The 17186-nt window shown below is 38.4% G+C and overlaps 1 protein-coding gene across 3 annotated transcripts in view; it reads left to right on the forward strand.

The window, feature by feature from the left end:
• LOC128674683 (uncharacterized protein) overlaps window positions 1-17186 on the forward strand; it is an 85801-nt gene continuing 68615 nt past the window's right edge. For 2 of the 3 annotated variants that reach the window (XM_053753484.2, XM_053753485.2), the window contains exon 1: window positions 417-3588. In XM_053753484.2, coding sequence (XP_053609459.1) covers window positions 545-3588 — 3044 coding nt within the window. In that variant the 5' untranslated portion in view covers window positions 417-544. Of the gene's footprint in view, window positions 3589-17186 lie in introns of all 3 variants that reach the window. The other variant, XM_053753483.2, reaches the window with a different exon arrangement.

Genomic DNA, 17186 nt, shown 5'->3' on the forward strand with positions numbered 1-17186 from the left:
GGCTCAGCTCAGTCCGTGCCGGGGCCGCGTCCGCGCGGTCGTCGCCTGCTCTCTGTCCGCTGCGGCCGGAGTGTCTCCGCGACCGCGGGCGCCCGGCGGCGGCGGCGAGCCTCGCGCCGCCCGCCCCCGCGCTCATGCCGCACCCCTGCGCAGCCTCAGCGCGCCCCCTGCAGCCCCCAAGCCCGCCGCCGTGCGCCGCCACAGCCTGGCAGCGCTCTCCGCTCCCGAGCCCGCGCCCGCGCCGCGACTGCGGCCCGTCTTCCTCTGGGCGAAACAGCTCGACGGCACGGTGCAGGAGGTCCGCTGCGAGGACTACGACCCGCGCAACCGCATCCGCATAGTCCGCACGCCCACCGGCTGGCGCGTCATCCCGCGCACCGAGATCTACAACGCGATCCGCGTGCCGCTGACGCCGAGGCGCGAGCGCCGCTCCCGCCGCCGCCGCCGCTCCGGCCGCTTCGAGCGCCAGTGCGAGCCCGTGGCCGCGTGGCTCGCTCCCGACCTGGAGTCCCACATCCCCTCGCACACGATCGCAGTGCCCCGCATGGTGCAGCCGTCGCCGCCGCCCGAACCGACGCCGCTCGACAACCTCCTCGCGGTGGCTGAGCTCGAGTTCAACCAACAGCGCGGCGAGGAACTGGAACTGGAGCTACAAGCGTCCTCTAACGGCCAGTACGCGTTCCTGCCGGAGGAACAAGTAGCTCGAGACGTGATGTCCTTCGAGCTCGGCGAACCGAAGACGGATGAGATGTTCTTCGAGCGTAAAACGCATGCACCGGAGCGCGCGGCCGAAGACGACGCATTCCAGAGTGATATGGGTGTTCATAAGGATTTGTTTGATACTATCAGTGAGGCACACTATTTACCAGAGCTTACCGGGCCGCATGATGAAGCTTTGCTGGAATCTCTTGTAGAGAAAGGTTGTGAAGATAATCAGATTTTAGGCCAGGCGCTCGACAAGCTAGCGCATCTCGTTCATGGTTCAGGCGATTATGCTGAAGAGGAGGAAGACATGATGTTGGGAGGTGCTCCGGTCGCTGATATCATTGACCGGTTAGAGCAATCTCTGGAATCACCCGGACGTAGCAGTATAACCGCTGCACAAGGTTTACTTCATCTACATCATATAGGAGATCATCTCCCGCCTCCAGAACAACAACAAGATGTAGATCAAACGTATATAAGTGATGATGTATTTGTCCCGGATCCCCCTACGGAATGTTCATTGGAAGCATTGCATACTGGAGCAGATATACAGGAAATGGATCAAGTTAACCTTTTAGAACATTTTAATAAAGAAAAGAAGCTAGAAAATGACGTTAATATTACTGATGTCATGTATACCGAACCTGTACCTGAAACACATGCTAATTACGAAAACAAAACGTTTGAAGAGCAACAGACACAATCTATACCTGATCACAGTGAAGTTACACTACCTCCTGTAACAAATAATGAAGAAAATAGTGCGAAAACTAGTGATTCAGTTCCGAAAATGGAAGTTGATGAACCTGAGCAACCGGATGTACAAGAGCCAAAGCCAGAACAAGATATTGTACCTATGGACTTTGAAAATGACCTTGCACAACCATCCAATAATGATGAAATGACACCTACAGACTTAAGCGTAAAAGCCGTAAATAAGCCTACTATTCCAGTCGTAGTGGCCAGCGTAGCAGAAACCACAAATGCTACCGAAGACAATCTCTCTGACAAAAGTGACGAACAACCTAGAGACTTGAGCGTTCACCGCAGGTTGCCTACTCCGCATGCGTCGCCGCGAAGGATAGATATACCACGGGCGCCGTCGAGGGAGTCAGACGCTATGCAATCACCCCAACCGAGTGGCATCCCCGCCGTGCCGTCTTCACCAGAAATATTCACTATGCCACCCACTAAAAGTAAACAAACTCTGTTTTTAGAAACCCTTCTGTCTTCGCCTTCGCCTAAAATGTACACATCTGAGGTGACGATCACTAAACAACAATGCGAGCCTTTAAATCTAGGTAAACATCGAAAATCTGCAAGCCCTACTGTCTCCAGCTGTTCAGACGAAATGAGGAAGTTAAACAAAGATTTTGAAGAGCCACAAGAGAAAAGGATAAAACGCGAATCCACTGAAGATTTGGCCAAAATTAGTAAAGTATTTAATAAATGCAGTGAAGACCAAATATCTGGATCTAAAGAAAAGAAAACTGACAAACCAAGTCGTAAACCAACTGAGGAAGCGAATCCGAGTCCTATCAAACAATTACAAGTCTTAAAAACAAGTCCAGATTTTAACATTCCAGATCCGTTATTGATTCCAAAAGACAAACTGAATGGTATATTAGAAGCTCCAGCTAAAGAAATACCAGCGTTGTTAATACAACGTCCTGAATTGAGACTGCCTCAAGCATTTGCGTTCCCTTCAGTGTTGCAAGACCCTGAAATACTCGTTGTTTCTTTACAACAGTTAGAGAACATCTTAGAAAATGATGCTAAACCCAATGCCGTTCCGTTTCCTAAGCCGAAAGTAATGGTAAAGCCTGCGAAGATTGAATCTCCAAAGAGTGCACCCACACCTACACCTACAGAGCAACCGACAACGCAGCCTGACCAGAGTAGGCCCGACCAAAGTCAACCTAAACCTATTCCATCAATGGACGCCTTGGCTGGCGATATCGACGCTGCAACATCTGCCGCTCTCAATCAAATGTTATGGCTGCCATATCTCAGTCAGTTAGAGGCAATGGCGGCTTGTTCGCAAAACATGGATTTCCTAAAAGCTCTCAACTCATCTGGATACACAGCTTCAAATTACCCTGATTTATCACAAATGTTCAACCATTCAGCAAGATTTATGGGTCCGGCGGGCTTTCCTATGATGCCTCCTATGGATTACGATAACCGGTTGCAGTTCGCAATGTGGCAGGAAGCGATGAACCAGGCGAACGCGTCGCAGAGACAAAAACCTTCAATGGAAGCTCAAATGAAGGAGTTAGCGTCGAAATCCAGTGACGTGCAAAACCCATACGTGCATTCCACTAAAAGTCATCAAAACAAAACGCATTCCGCGGCACGCACTAGTCCCATAGCTCACAATTACAACAGCAATCAGCGCGCCATGGCTCACAACCCGTTCTTGCAAGGGATGTATCCCGGTATGAACCCGAACATACGACCGAACATGCCGCTGCCGGGCCTTCAAATACCGTATTTTAACCCAAATATGATGAGTCAGAGATCGCCGCGAACGGGCCAGCAGAAAAGTCCGACGTCCCCGTACTATCCGAACAACAATTACTTGCAATCTGTGAAGCAATCTGAGAGTAATCACCAGAGAAGTAATAGTACAAGTTCACAAGAGTCGCCACGTCCGCGGATCAGTGTCAAGTCGCTCTCGAATTTGATGGAGCCGACGGCCGCGGCTGCTGCTTCAGGCGTCGGGTCGTCGGCGCGGAGGAGCAGCTCGTCCGCGGCGCTGGGCCGGAGGAGGGATGAGCCGGAGGTCGGCAGCACCACGCCGCTCGGAGAGCCGCCGCCGCACCTGCCCCCACATCCGCACGATCCTTCAACGTTCCATTTATGGCATCCGCTGTTTGGCAAGTAAGTACTTTTATTTATTTCACCGACGTGATGTCGATAAATGTTTCCTTTGTCGAGATGAATTCCAATCGGCATTTTGTTTACAGTCTCGCAAAGATTTGTTTTTACGCAAATAAGTATATAGAAATGCAAATATTTTTGCATATATTTGCGTACAGTTTGTTTTGAATTAACTTTTGGTAATAAACATATGATTGTAAATATAATTAACAGCCAAATATAAATATGCTTAAAGCTGCTAATTGGCATTATAAACTTTGGCTAACATCTAGCTAAAGTTGCCAAATCGTTTGGCATCATTCAAATGTGTGAAACATTTAATGGCGTGCTTAAAATGTGTACGCTCTTTGATAAATTTTCATAGAGCGCTGATTCCTACCTATTTCTTAATAATGGTTATGTTTATTAGTGAACTTAACGCTGAAACTACACAATGGTTCACCTTTTGACGTGCCCTTTGCGATTATTCACTATTGAACTAAGTCGTTTAAGATTAAGGTCCGTGCACACCGAATGCGTTAAAATTTCACACAATCGTACGCGTGTGCGTACGGGCCTTTAACGTCATATAACGTCAGCTATACAGTAACTATAAACACAATATTAGATTTGTATGAAACAAAAACAAAATCTCAGTTAAAAAATATATTAATATGCATTGAATAGGTACAAGTATACAATCTTATTGTAAAAATATTTGCATTCACATACACTGACCCGGCTCTTATTCGTAAAACATTCGTTCTAGTACGATAGTGATAAAACATGTTACAGTAAGCTAGCCATTTTTTATAAATAACAGGGTTAATACCTAAGTTTTCTATAATCGTACATTGTGTTACATTACATTACAATTTAATACAGATTTTCCTATCCAAATATTTTTTAACTCTATGCCAATTTTGGCGGATTCGATATACATTGCTGGTTTTTCATTGCGGTAAATTAATGCACATATACACAGGTACCACGCAATGTTCACGCAATTCGCGTCGGCATGTCACTGATGGAAAAACATAAGTTTTTATACCCCTGCTTAAATCGTATATAAATCCGCCTTTGTGCTCATATATAGACATAAATAAGATATGACGCATGTCTATTTATAACTTATGATTCTTCTCTAAATAGTGCAATAAAAAGTTCATTTATCTATCTACCTAGGTATAATAAAGAAAATTCGTTTATGTTTACAGAGCAATATATCGTCATGTAAACAATTGGAATATCTCAATAACATTGTTTATTTATACATCAGTTTATTAGGTCGGACGGAGAGCTTTTAGAAAATTAATAGTGATTTAATTTAATAGCTATTTCAATAGGTCTCACACCTGGGAATATGTTTGGAAACTCATGTATCTAGTCATTATGAAGGATTCCATACAAATATAGATTTTTATTCATATTATTTTTAACACCAGACGACAGAAATCAATGTTTCTGTATCAGTTGCATCGTGGCTGCCAGGCTGAATCGATTCTAACCTAGTTTTAGATAATTTTTATTTCAAAGGAAATTTTATACAATAGTGTTTTTAGCCATGTTTGGAAAAAGTGTGTTCAACCGTTTGGAAAACGTCAACTGTTTTGTAACAGATGATACTGTGGCACCAACTTCGTTGTTGGGGATTTCTTAATTTCGTAATTTTCATTTATTATCTGTACCAAGAATTTAATCTAGGTATGCAAATCGACCGCATATCTAGTTACCTTGCAGAGATCCTTATTCCGCGGCTATAGGGGCGAATTTGCATTGAAATTGGGTAGCTCGATGTACTCTTGACTGTACATGCCATGCGTGCCACGAATATTTTAAACGATTTTAGATAAATGTGGCATAATTCACTTTTAGGTTAGGTTATTCGTTATGCTTCAGTTATGTGTAAAAGTTAAGCGTAAGAACGTTATGCCAAAAATAATTTTGCCATAATACAGTATGATATATGATATTGGCTTAAATTTTTATGCTTATTACATAGGGACCCACTTTCCACGTATGAATATAGCAGCGAAAGCCACAAGCAAGATCTAGTAACTGAAATATTAATTTATAATGAACACTCGTGGATTTTAACGCCACAGTTTTAGTTATTAATTTAAAGAAACTTTCTGATAAAGGCTGTGAGAGAAATTCCTTATCAAATAATAAACATAATGATCGTGTTTAAATTTGAAACTTCGAAAAATTATCGTTATGTTACGGCTCAAATTCAAATTCAAATTCAAAATATTTTCAATCTGTGGCGTCAACATTCACCTTCGAAAATAAAACTTATCGCTTTCGCGCAATGACTAGTTAATGTTATCTCTAACTAACATTTTTCTTGATTTAAACATTAAATTAAACAAAATTAGTATGTATACGAATGAAAATGCGTATTTAGGTATAAATTATCTCACGGACGCAAAATAAACACGAGCTTTCTGACGCCTAGCGAGCTTAGCTGAGCTTAGCCAAGCCTTACCGTTACATCCACACGATTTTGTGCAAATGTTTGCTGTCTCAGCCTGATGTAATTAGGATAACTCACATAGGTTTAGTGCGATGGGCGAGTAGAGTGACAATTCAGCTCATACAACTAGCTTCTACTGTCAAGGACTGTTTCCCGCAGTGAATACTCTTGTTTAGTCAATTTCTGTAGGAAGATTCAGCACTGCTGCTTTACTAATAATGGTCGCGACTTCGTGTGCGTGTAAAAATGTGTTTTTCTTTTCGTTCCCATAGGAATCTCAGGAAATCTTCTCTTACTCGCCCAGTAGTTTTTGGCTGTGAATTGTCTTATTGATCGATATTTGATTGATTAACAGCTAATAAGCTAAATACTAGAAACTCATAGTTTATTTTGTATTTTGTTATTGTTGCGGCTCATTCTATTCATTCATTCTCTCAGTTTAAAGTCTCTTCTTCAATTCGCCAGTTTACTGTTTCGACGTATATTGCCGATTTATCCTTGCAGTAAATATAAGCTCTCATACAAACTTCGCCACTTTCGTGCCTTCGCGTCTGTTTGAGTTCATTAAGTGTAGCTAGCATTAAACACAGCTTTTTTTCACGATCTTCCACCTTTTTTTGCAGACTGTTTGGCGTACAACAAATAAGAAATTATTAAATACAAACAAGTAACCCACTCGCAGTATTAACTTGCCCGTCTACTGACTCAATGTGAATCTAGTAAGATCGACCTATCACGTCCCAATCGTGACGGTTGAAGCCATTATTTGGCGATTTCTTGGCTTAAATTAGACGTTATTGCAAAGTGATTGGCATTATTCCTAGTTAAAATAAAGAAAATTCTTTACCGAAAATAATATCTACCTATGAGGCTAGCGTAAATATTTCTCAACATTATAAAAGAAAGTCCGCTGCCGCGTCTGTCTGTTCGCGATAAACTCAAAAACTGATGCATGGATTTTCATACGGTTTTCACCAATAGATAGTGTGATTTCAGAGAAAGGTTTAGGTGTATAATTTATTATTTTGTAGGTACACGTGCGAGGCCGGGCCGCGCTGCTAGTTTCTCATAATACGTCATGATTTATGTGGAAAATGTATAATATATTATCACTATAATAGAGGGGATGTTAGTTTCATAATTATATATTGTCTATGGCGATACGATTAAGTTCGTACTTTAAAATATTCGTGTTAGGACAACTGGATTTGAGTACCTATCTATACTGTTCTAAACTGTATGTCGTTGACCTTTTTTTTCATCTTCTTAAATCAATCATACTTAACTGTTTTTATTATTTTCTGGATATATCATGTTCATGTAATATTTACTAGTTTATCATTTATTCATTAACTATTTCTATATGTTCATTATCCATAGGTATACTAAATTATTTTCACGCATTCCGCAAATCAGATGACAATGCAGAGATCAAGTAAACAAATCAATAATTTCGTACTAAACTGAGCACAATCTGCGTAGAACCGACTCTCTATATACGACTCCATTCATATGACATTTACAACGTAATAACCACTTCACAATCGCTCCAAAGGCCCACTCTACATCAGAGCCTCGTTTACATAAGCTTAGAGTTAGTATTTAGTAGCTAATATCACAGCAAATAAATTTGAGGTCTACAGTTGTTCGTCACCAACTTGAGTCAGTAGTACCGTTAATGGAAATTAATGGATTTAATGAAGAGGGTTTCTCATTTTTAGATAGATAGATCATTTATTCCATAGAACATGGTGATACAGAGTTGTTAAAAGGGTAAGGTACCGATATTCTGGTTATTAGGCGTATGTTAAAAGGGTAAGGTATTCTGGTTATTAGGTTATTAGGCGTAAGAATGTTAACACAAACGTGAGATATTGATTTTAGCGTACGAATCATCTGCCTTATATATAGTTACATTACATATTTTTTTTATTACAAACAAAAGTAATGTTAAAATTATAATGATCGTTTTGAATAATGCTGCCATACAATATCAAGACGGGAAAAATTTAACCACATTCTTAATCCATCATTTAATTTTGCATTTGAGCATGTTTTTATTAGTCTCTCAAAAACTTAAAACTTTTAAACATTAAATTGCAGAAAACACGAAGTGAGCGGTGAATGCTCAGTGTTACGCGGAACATAGTGCCCAGCACTGATTTTAGAATATTTTGAACATAAACCAAGGAACATCAGCGATAAAAATCCAAGCTAGCCTTTAGCTAGCTTGAGAATTCCTCAATTTAGTTTCTGCGTGTTTGGCGACCTCGGTGGCGGAGTGGTAAAGTGCTTGTCTCTGAACCGAGAGGTCCCGGGATCGATCCCCGGTCGGGTCATGATGGAAAATGATCTTTTTCTGATTGGCCCGGGTCTTATCTATATATGTATTTGTTATAAAATATAGTATCGTTGACTTAGCATCCCATAACACAAGTCTCTTAACTTACTTTGGGGCTAGCTCAATCAAAACTCAAAAGAAAAAAATGCTTGCTTAGCACTTAATGTGAGCCTTCAAAGTAGTTACTTACTTTTTAAGGCAGTACTTACTTATTACTTAGTTCGTCCAAAGGAAGCATAACTCCCGTGGCTTTGCTTGCATTAATTTAGTATCTAGTAAAAGCCCGCTTCTTTGGTTATTAAGTTTTCTTTATGTAACTTTGAAAGCCACGTCCTAGAAACTAGATACTTATTATGATCAATTCTATTAATATTATGAGTACTTTAGAACGATTTTTGGTGTTATAAATATTATAGTTTTTGTGAGCAATTTCGAACATGAACACATTTCGAAGGAATCGGTGAAAAACCTGAACAAGATTCTTCATCAGCCAATTAGCCGTGAATGATTAAATGTGAAACTCTCAAGCGGCGAATTTTCAATGAATTTGAATATGTTACGCATTTTGAAGCTGTGATGGTGTAGCTTAGACGCCCTGTGGATCGAAAGGTCCCAGATTCTAATTCTAATCATGCCACATGAATTTATATTAATTGTATATATAGTTACCATTCTGACTTGTGTATAGTAGTTTTCATCGACCAACACTCGTTTCCGGTGAAGGAAAACATCGTGAGGAAACCTGCACACTGGTTGATTAACAGCTTATGTGTGAAATGGAGAAGTCAATGGCAAACCACTGAATTAACAGTGTCAAGAAAGTTTTTGTGTGTCCATTCCACGTAATGTCCACGACCCTCAGCCATGAGGAATACGACTTCGAAGGAAGATATGCTGTCAACTCAACAGATTCTGTTACCAATTCCATTGCAGCTTTTCTTAGCATAGGTCCGTGTAGGCTAGCAGGCTGGCGGTCGACTGCACCGGATATTATTATTTTACGAAATTCACACGTAACTTGACGAAAACAATATAGAAATGAATCCAATTTGCCTTGCTGATAACGCGGCCATAAACATGAGAATTTTCTTTTGTTTATTTTGAAGTCGGCACGTGTGTTAATTAATGGCGCCGTTAGATTGCTTTTAAAACTCTCATGGAAACCACTAACCTATATTTTTTGCTTCAATTTGAATACCTAACAAGAACAAAACACAATATAATTTGCAAGTTTTTCGCCAAACTACTTTATGCCTTTCTTATTTCATAATACATTGTATTTATACAAGCTGCGCCCCGGAGCTTCGCTCCCGTGGGAATTTCGGGATAAAGAGTATGTGTTATTCCAGATTATATTCTACCCGTGTAATTTCATAACAATCGGTCCAGTAGATTTTGCGTACAAATGTAACAAACATACACACACATACATCCTCACAAACTTTCACATTTATAATATTGGTAGGACTAGAGGCCCGTCCCGGCTTCGCTCGGGTAATAACATAATAAACTCTAAAACTAAATATTCATCCTTCCACTACTTATCTACCTACCTCTATTAAAAAACCCATATCACTCAAAATCAAATCATTTATTCAGAAATTAGACCTTCACAGGCACTTTTTCTCGTCAATTTTTATATTTATAGTTATTTCTCACAAGCAACAAACTACTGGCATTTCGGAACGACCACTGCTGAGAAGAAATGCCGGAAGAAACTCATTTGAACAGTGTTGGTCCCTATCATGCCAGAAGGGCTTACCATTATTGTTTCTTACAATGTTTTTTTCTAATAATACGAGTATATAAAAATCTCAGCTTCCAATCTATATATCTACAGCATTAATTTGTCGTGATTTTCCCACGGCAACAGTTAGGTATTTTTCCGGGTTGAAAGGTATCCTATGTCCTTCTCCGTACTTCAAGCTACATGTGTGCAAAATTTCAAGAAGATTGAACAAACAAACAAACAAACTTACTTTCGATTTTATAATATTTTACCAAGATATAGAAAAGTTCGTCATCCTAATCCTATAACTGGATTAGGTTGTCGAACTTTTCTATATCTTCGGAAGGCATTAAATCGTTTTCCAAACTTATTTTACTAAATAATTATTAATTACACTCGATCGATATAGGTTAGGTACTATTTTTGTTCCAATACTTTTAGTTTATCTAAATAATTATAAATTTGATCTTACTTTTTGGAAATGGACAAAAGTATATATTTGTAAAATGATCTCCGTAAAACAGCATTACGTTTGCAACAATATAACAGTGATATTATTTCTATAATGGTGGTATAATCTCTTCCTAGTTCTGTCTCAATCAATTGTGTAATTTACTGACGTTTCGACAGCACTCAACGGCCCTCACTTAGTGCCAAATTACTGTCGATGACGACAATCGCATACCAATGTTGTATGGAATCATAACTCGAGTTCGCCACTGTTTCCGTAGTACAATCAACAGCACACATCAAGTTACTCTGCATGAACCTTCATGGCGCGAGGTGCAATGATTTTGGGTAGGTTGATGAACTATAAGAGCTTGACTGTACCTTGCTTTTCTTCCTTCAAGGACTATTTTCCGCTGGTAGGCCTCATGTCTGGGCCCTTTCTGCGTTTTCCGTAGCACCGTATTTAGGCTATTTAAGCCACTGCTAGTAGTGGAATACAAAGTACCATGTAGGATATTTTGACATTTGTTTTGAGTCATCGTCATATCGAGTGTGTTATTGCTAACACTCGTGTCAGATTTTATTCAAGTCGCCCAAAGGCATCGGACATGACTTTACGACTACCTACTTACCGTCTTGTGGCAGGTAGTCGCATTCACACTAGTGAGCTAAACTGTCCACCAGTGTGCAGGTTTCCCCACGATATTTTCCTTTACCGGAAGCAAGTGGTGGTCTATGAAAACTGCTATAGGTAGGTATATGAGTCAGATTGGTATACAAACTCATGTGGCACGAGTACGATTCGAACCTGAGACCTTTCGATCCACAGGCGGGCGTCTTAACAATCACACCACCACCGCTTCACTTCTTTGCTTTGAGTGAAAAATATTTATAGAGAAGAACACGAACCTTTTCATCACGAACTAGTAAACGTATGGGTTATGAACATTTCGTGTAAATTTCACGATTATTATATAACGATAGATGACTAATATAAAAACATTTTTATCGCGGCTGAAAAATGAATAAGCACTTAGCACTCCGATCACAATCATAACCTGTTTTGATATACCTTTTGACTATGTACATTATGTACTTTTATATATTATTAGAAAAAAAAAAAACATTGTAAGAAACAATAATGGTAAGCCGATCTGGCATGATAGGGACCAACACTGTTCAAATGAGTTTCTTTCGGCATTTCTTCTCAGCAGTGGTCGTTCCGATATGCCAGTAGCTTGTGAGAAATAACTATAAATATAAAAATTGACGAGAAAAAGTGCCTGTGAAGGTCTAATTTCTGAATGAATGATTTGAATTTGAATAATTACTAACATTTAGGCCTGAAATTCGAAGAAATTATTCCCTTCCGCGGGGGCGCCGTATCACGAGTGCTCACATGCGTCATAACAACCAATTAATTGAAATACGATATTATGAATTGAGATCTCTGAAAATTTTCCAATAATTACGGCAAGGTTTTTCCGCCAATCAATAAATAAGTTATGAACATTTTGTACAGTTACCTAATATTATCTAAGTATACCATTATTATAAAGATGTAAGCGTTTGTGAGTTTGTATGTTTGATGCTGGTAATCTCCGAAACTACCAAACAGATTTTAAAAATTCTTTCACTATTAAAAAGGTATATTATCCAAGATTCCTACAGGCTATATTTTATCTCAAAATTCCCACGGGATCGAAGCCCCGGGCAACATCGAATTATTATTATTATTTTACATATATTATTATATAAAACAAAGTCTCTTCTCGCTATATACCCGTTATATCAAAAAAAAAAATAATTAAATTAATTATTAAAGTATATTATACATTAGTTATAACACGGAAGAAGAGAAAAGACAGAGCACGTTGGAGCTGCAACGTACTCTGTCGTCGCAACGGAACGCGACTGAGCAATGAGACTTGACTCTTATATTTAATTCTACATACGGTACTGGCATAAACACGGCATTACTAAGTTTTCGTAAAATAAATACTTAGTTGCAAATTGAAATACACCATCGACTGACGGAACAGAATTTCTGTTAAAAAATATTTATTAAACTTAACATGATGTACGAGTACGGTCAACAGCACATTAATCTACCCATATTCATTGCAAACTCGCCGCTATTACCGCGCCATAGAGGTTCATGCAGGGTAACTTGATGTGCTGTTGACTGTACAGCACATTGTATGACGTCAAACATTTAATTCAAACTGTATGTCTGTCTCTGCCAAAGCGCAGGTGAAGAAGCGGCGCCAGGTATAGGTATACTTTATTATCCACAGAAGATGTAGGGACCAACACTGTTCAAATGAGTTTCTTTCGGCATTTCTTCTCAGCAGTGGTCGTTCCGAAATGCCAGTAGTTTGTAGCTTGTGAGAAATAACTATAAATATAAAGATTGACAAGAAAAAGTGCCTGTGAAGGTCTAATTTCTGAATAAATGATTTGAATTTGAATTTAGGTACCTACTTATTTATATATATATATATCTTCTGTGGATAATAAACTCCAGAAAAAAAGCTATAAAAAATCAATTAAGTATTTTAATAAAACCCTCTTCCTGTAAAGGTATCTATCAATAAAACATCTACACATGTTTAATACCCGAATCGCCCAGCAAATGTTGCCCGTTACTCGTAGTCCGGCTGAAATAAAATCAATGTAGGTAGCCCCTAGAAGGCTGGCTATGACGTGTGCGAGAGCAGGACAGCTGTATAGCCTCCGAGCAGTGTGAGGGAGACAGCTAGCTGCCAATTTAATGGTGCAGGCTGCAGATTCAATAAAGGTGTAATTAGATGGAGCACTTGCAAGTTTTATTGAAAATATTAATTAGGCTCTAGAAATTTTCAAGTGCCTTTATATTTAGACATTACCAGCTGCACCCTGGGGAACCATAGAAAGAAATAAAAAATATTTGCAAAAAAAATGCATGATTAGGTACATAAAAATTAGTGTTTAAAGAAAAAGGTAAAACCTACGTGTTTTAGGGGTATGCAGAAATTAATGAATGACGATATACATAAGTCTTTATTTCTTTATTTTGATATAAATATAATGAATGTCCTTTGGACTTTTCCATTGTATTATAACACTAAATTTCATGTAAATGTTTGTAAATACGTAATAAACAGCTTCTGAAACTTTCGCTATTGTAAAATATTTGTTGATTCTTTTCCACTAAAATTAAAATTGGAAAAATACTTTAATCGGAAAAACAAATATTTATCGGAAGAAATAAAATAATCCGATAAAAAAACATCAATCGGATTACATCCAATTACGGTGCGGGATTAAATTTTTATCGACCAATCAGTGTCGGAGCGGGTGACATGGACCAATCAGGGCGATTGACGGCCGACGTCATCAGTGTCCGTAATAAGAAAGTTACAGCGTCTGAAATAGGATCAATGGAAATACTATGATCTCATCGCATTTGTAAACTTACATGGAATGAAATTGAAGGTTGTTGGATATGGGGATAGAAAGACCTAAAAAGAGTTAGATAATTGTTTTATACTACGTACGTGTATATTGGAAACAACATACTGTAGGTGTTTATTACTATAATGTTGTAAATATACGTCTTGGAACCAATCCCAAGGTTCCGCTGACGTGGTGGGAAGAACGACAGCTGTCAGGCACCATATTTCACCCATTTCTGCAACATGAAAAGAGTTTCTACTCCGTAATTGCTGTTGATTTATTTACAACGCCGTTTGTAAAAGAAAATAGGCTAATTGCATAATTTCCTATATGCAAATGCTGTGAATATGGAGGGTGTAGATGTTGCACCGTTTATATACTCTGTTATCTTGTTCCTAATTACATTCGGGGCTGTGATGCCGCGAATCAGCGTAAAAACGTAAAACAATTTTGAAGTAACTTAATAAAACGATCGGACTAACGTGGTGGACCCTTTTTGGGAATCGTAGTCTAAAAGCTGCCAAAACTATGTGTCCCTTAGTCGCTTCGTACGCCTCGATTCCATAGGAATCTGAGTAGTGGTCCTATTCCAGGGCGGGATCACACGCCACAAATAAAGCGCCACTTCTGTCCCCTAGTAATATCGTGATATAAGTCTAAATTAAATTTTCATTAGTTCCGTACGATAGTGGCCAATTATGATGGCTTTGTCGATCTAAATCGGGGTATCTTTGTTCCCTCAATCGATGGTTACGAAGGAAATTATTGTGTAAAATATTTACCGTCTCAGACTTCAAGCAAACCTAGAAATAATTGATGGTTTCGCAGTCTATCCGGTTTGTTTCATTCATTCTTAATAAAATTACGTCAAAGAATCTATTCAAATATAATACAAATGTGCATCTTTCAATTCTATTTCGATGTGTATGGCCTACATCCCTTTGATAATTTTAGTGTTTTTTTTATTTAATTGTATGGACATCAATATTAGCTTTTTTTAGCGGCCCGAGATCAAGAAAACCAAAATAATTGTTCTAAATAAATACGAAGCTAACATATAATTATTTTATATTAGTAATCTATACTATTATTATAAAGATACGTTTGTGAGTTTGTATGTTTGAGGCGGGTAATCTCCGAAACTACCGAACCGATTTCAAAAATTATTTCACCATTAGAAGGGTACATTATCCAAGATTGCTTATAGGCATATTTTAACTTAAAAATCCCACGGGAGCGAAGCCGCGGGTAACATTTAGTATACAATAAAATGCCTAATATATCCGTTATAGCTTAGTTATAACTACAAACAAAGTTTATATTGTTAATATATTCTTACAAAATAATTTAACATAAATTGCTGAGCGGCCGCGAAATTTATAACACTAACATTACCTAAACCTCATTATGAGAAACCGCAATTGTTTTTTAATTGTGCCTTTCTCTATACCATTACTTCTTGCAAAATCTCACACAACAGGATACGACGTTATGCTGGCTATACGGCGAACTCAGATGCCCAGGGGAATCTTTACTTTACTAGAACTTTTGTTTACGGCAAGGAAAAACGGAAATGTACGTCTGTATGCCAATAATTATTTAAAGTTCATAATTGACTTGACAAGCCTGATGATGCGGTATTGGATCACAGCACATCGGGAACCTAACAAAAAATGATTATTGTAAGACTGAAAATACGCCTTGTGGCTTTATTTTTACTTTATTTCATTTAGATAATTCATTGTATTTATTTTACATATGTAAATGTACAAATGTATGTAGGTTTTTACCTAAAATAAATAACTATTATTATTATTATATTATAATATATTGTAGTTTCGACCTGTATATTCGATTGTGTTCCTTCTAATATCAGTTCGCGCAGCAACGAAGTGTTTAGTCAATTAATTATATAACGCTGTAAGTTTCGTCATAAAATTAAAACTAATTCACAATCATTTCCTAGAGCCGTAGTAGTACGTAGTAGCCGTAGTCCAGAAGTCTGTCTTCACAGATACATAGTTAATGTGTAATTCGCGACCCAGTTTAACTGTCTGTCCTAGGTCACAGCGAAGACTGACGTGGTGCTCCGTAAGAGGGTGGCAGGAAATAGGTGTCATGAGAATTTGTAGGTGTAATGCGATACATTACAAAAGATATCGATTTGTCTGTTGGGTGTAATTTGACGACCTCAGTGGCGCAGTGGTAAAGTTCTTGCCACTGAACCGAGATTCGATCCCCGGTCGGGTCATGATGGAAAATGATCTTTTTCTGATTGGCCCGGGTCTTGGATGTTTATCTATATATGTATTTGTTATAAAATATAGTATCGTTGAGTTAGTATCCCATAACACGAGTTTCGAACTTACTTTGGAGCTAGCTCAATCTGTGTGATTTGTATATAATATATTTATTTATTTATTTATTTTATTTATTTATAATTAAAACTCAATTTACTGCCATATAGGGTAGATAGGGCACGCCTCTATTACAACAGAGCATATTTATGAAAGTGAAAAGGACACTACACAAAACTAAAAAAAAATACACTCTTTGTGTATACTAAAGTAGTTGTGCGAGTCTCATATAAATCTATCCATTATTTATGAGAAATAAATTATAAAATGTTGGCGCTGATATTTATCGAGAATTTCCCCAAAAAATTCGCTATTCAAGAAATTGATGCTTTTAACTCTTCATTAAATTTAGCTAGTATCTATTGATACTAGCTAAATTTCTCAACTATATAAAACATATAGCTACATATAACCGCGAGTATTTTATCTAGATTTCTAAGTTTAGGTTAGCACTGGATCTAGAATGCTAATGGCTCGACCGTCGACCCACTTCGAGTAATTGTGGTTGGGGAAATCAAAGTAGCCACTCACTATTATATTGAACGGTTGATGTGTAACCAAGAATTTGCTTGATTTTTATCGTTCCTTTACAACTATTACGGAACGATTCAAATGCATTTCAATTTAGGAACCTGAAAATATCACATCCATACTTAAAATTAATTAATAAGTCGATGATACGAATTTGCGATGCAGATCAGTGTAGGTCGCAAAGTGGATCGCGTTAAGAGATGATGCCCCAACTAGTAACACTATACATAGATACCATAACTCATGATTCATCAATTGGTATTGGTCTCCACGCCCGTCCCCTATCTGGAGGTCCTG

The sequence above is a fragment of the Plodia interpunctella genome, chromosome 13 (genome assembly GCF_027563975.2).
Source record: "Plodia interpunctella isolate USDA-ARS_2022_Savannah chromosome 13, ilPloInte3.2, whole genome shotgun sequence".
In the NCBI taxonomy this organism is placed as follows: Eukaryota; Metazoa; Arthropoda; class Insecta; order Lepidoptera; family Pyralidae; genus Plodia; species Plodia interpunctella.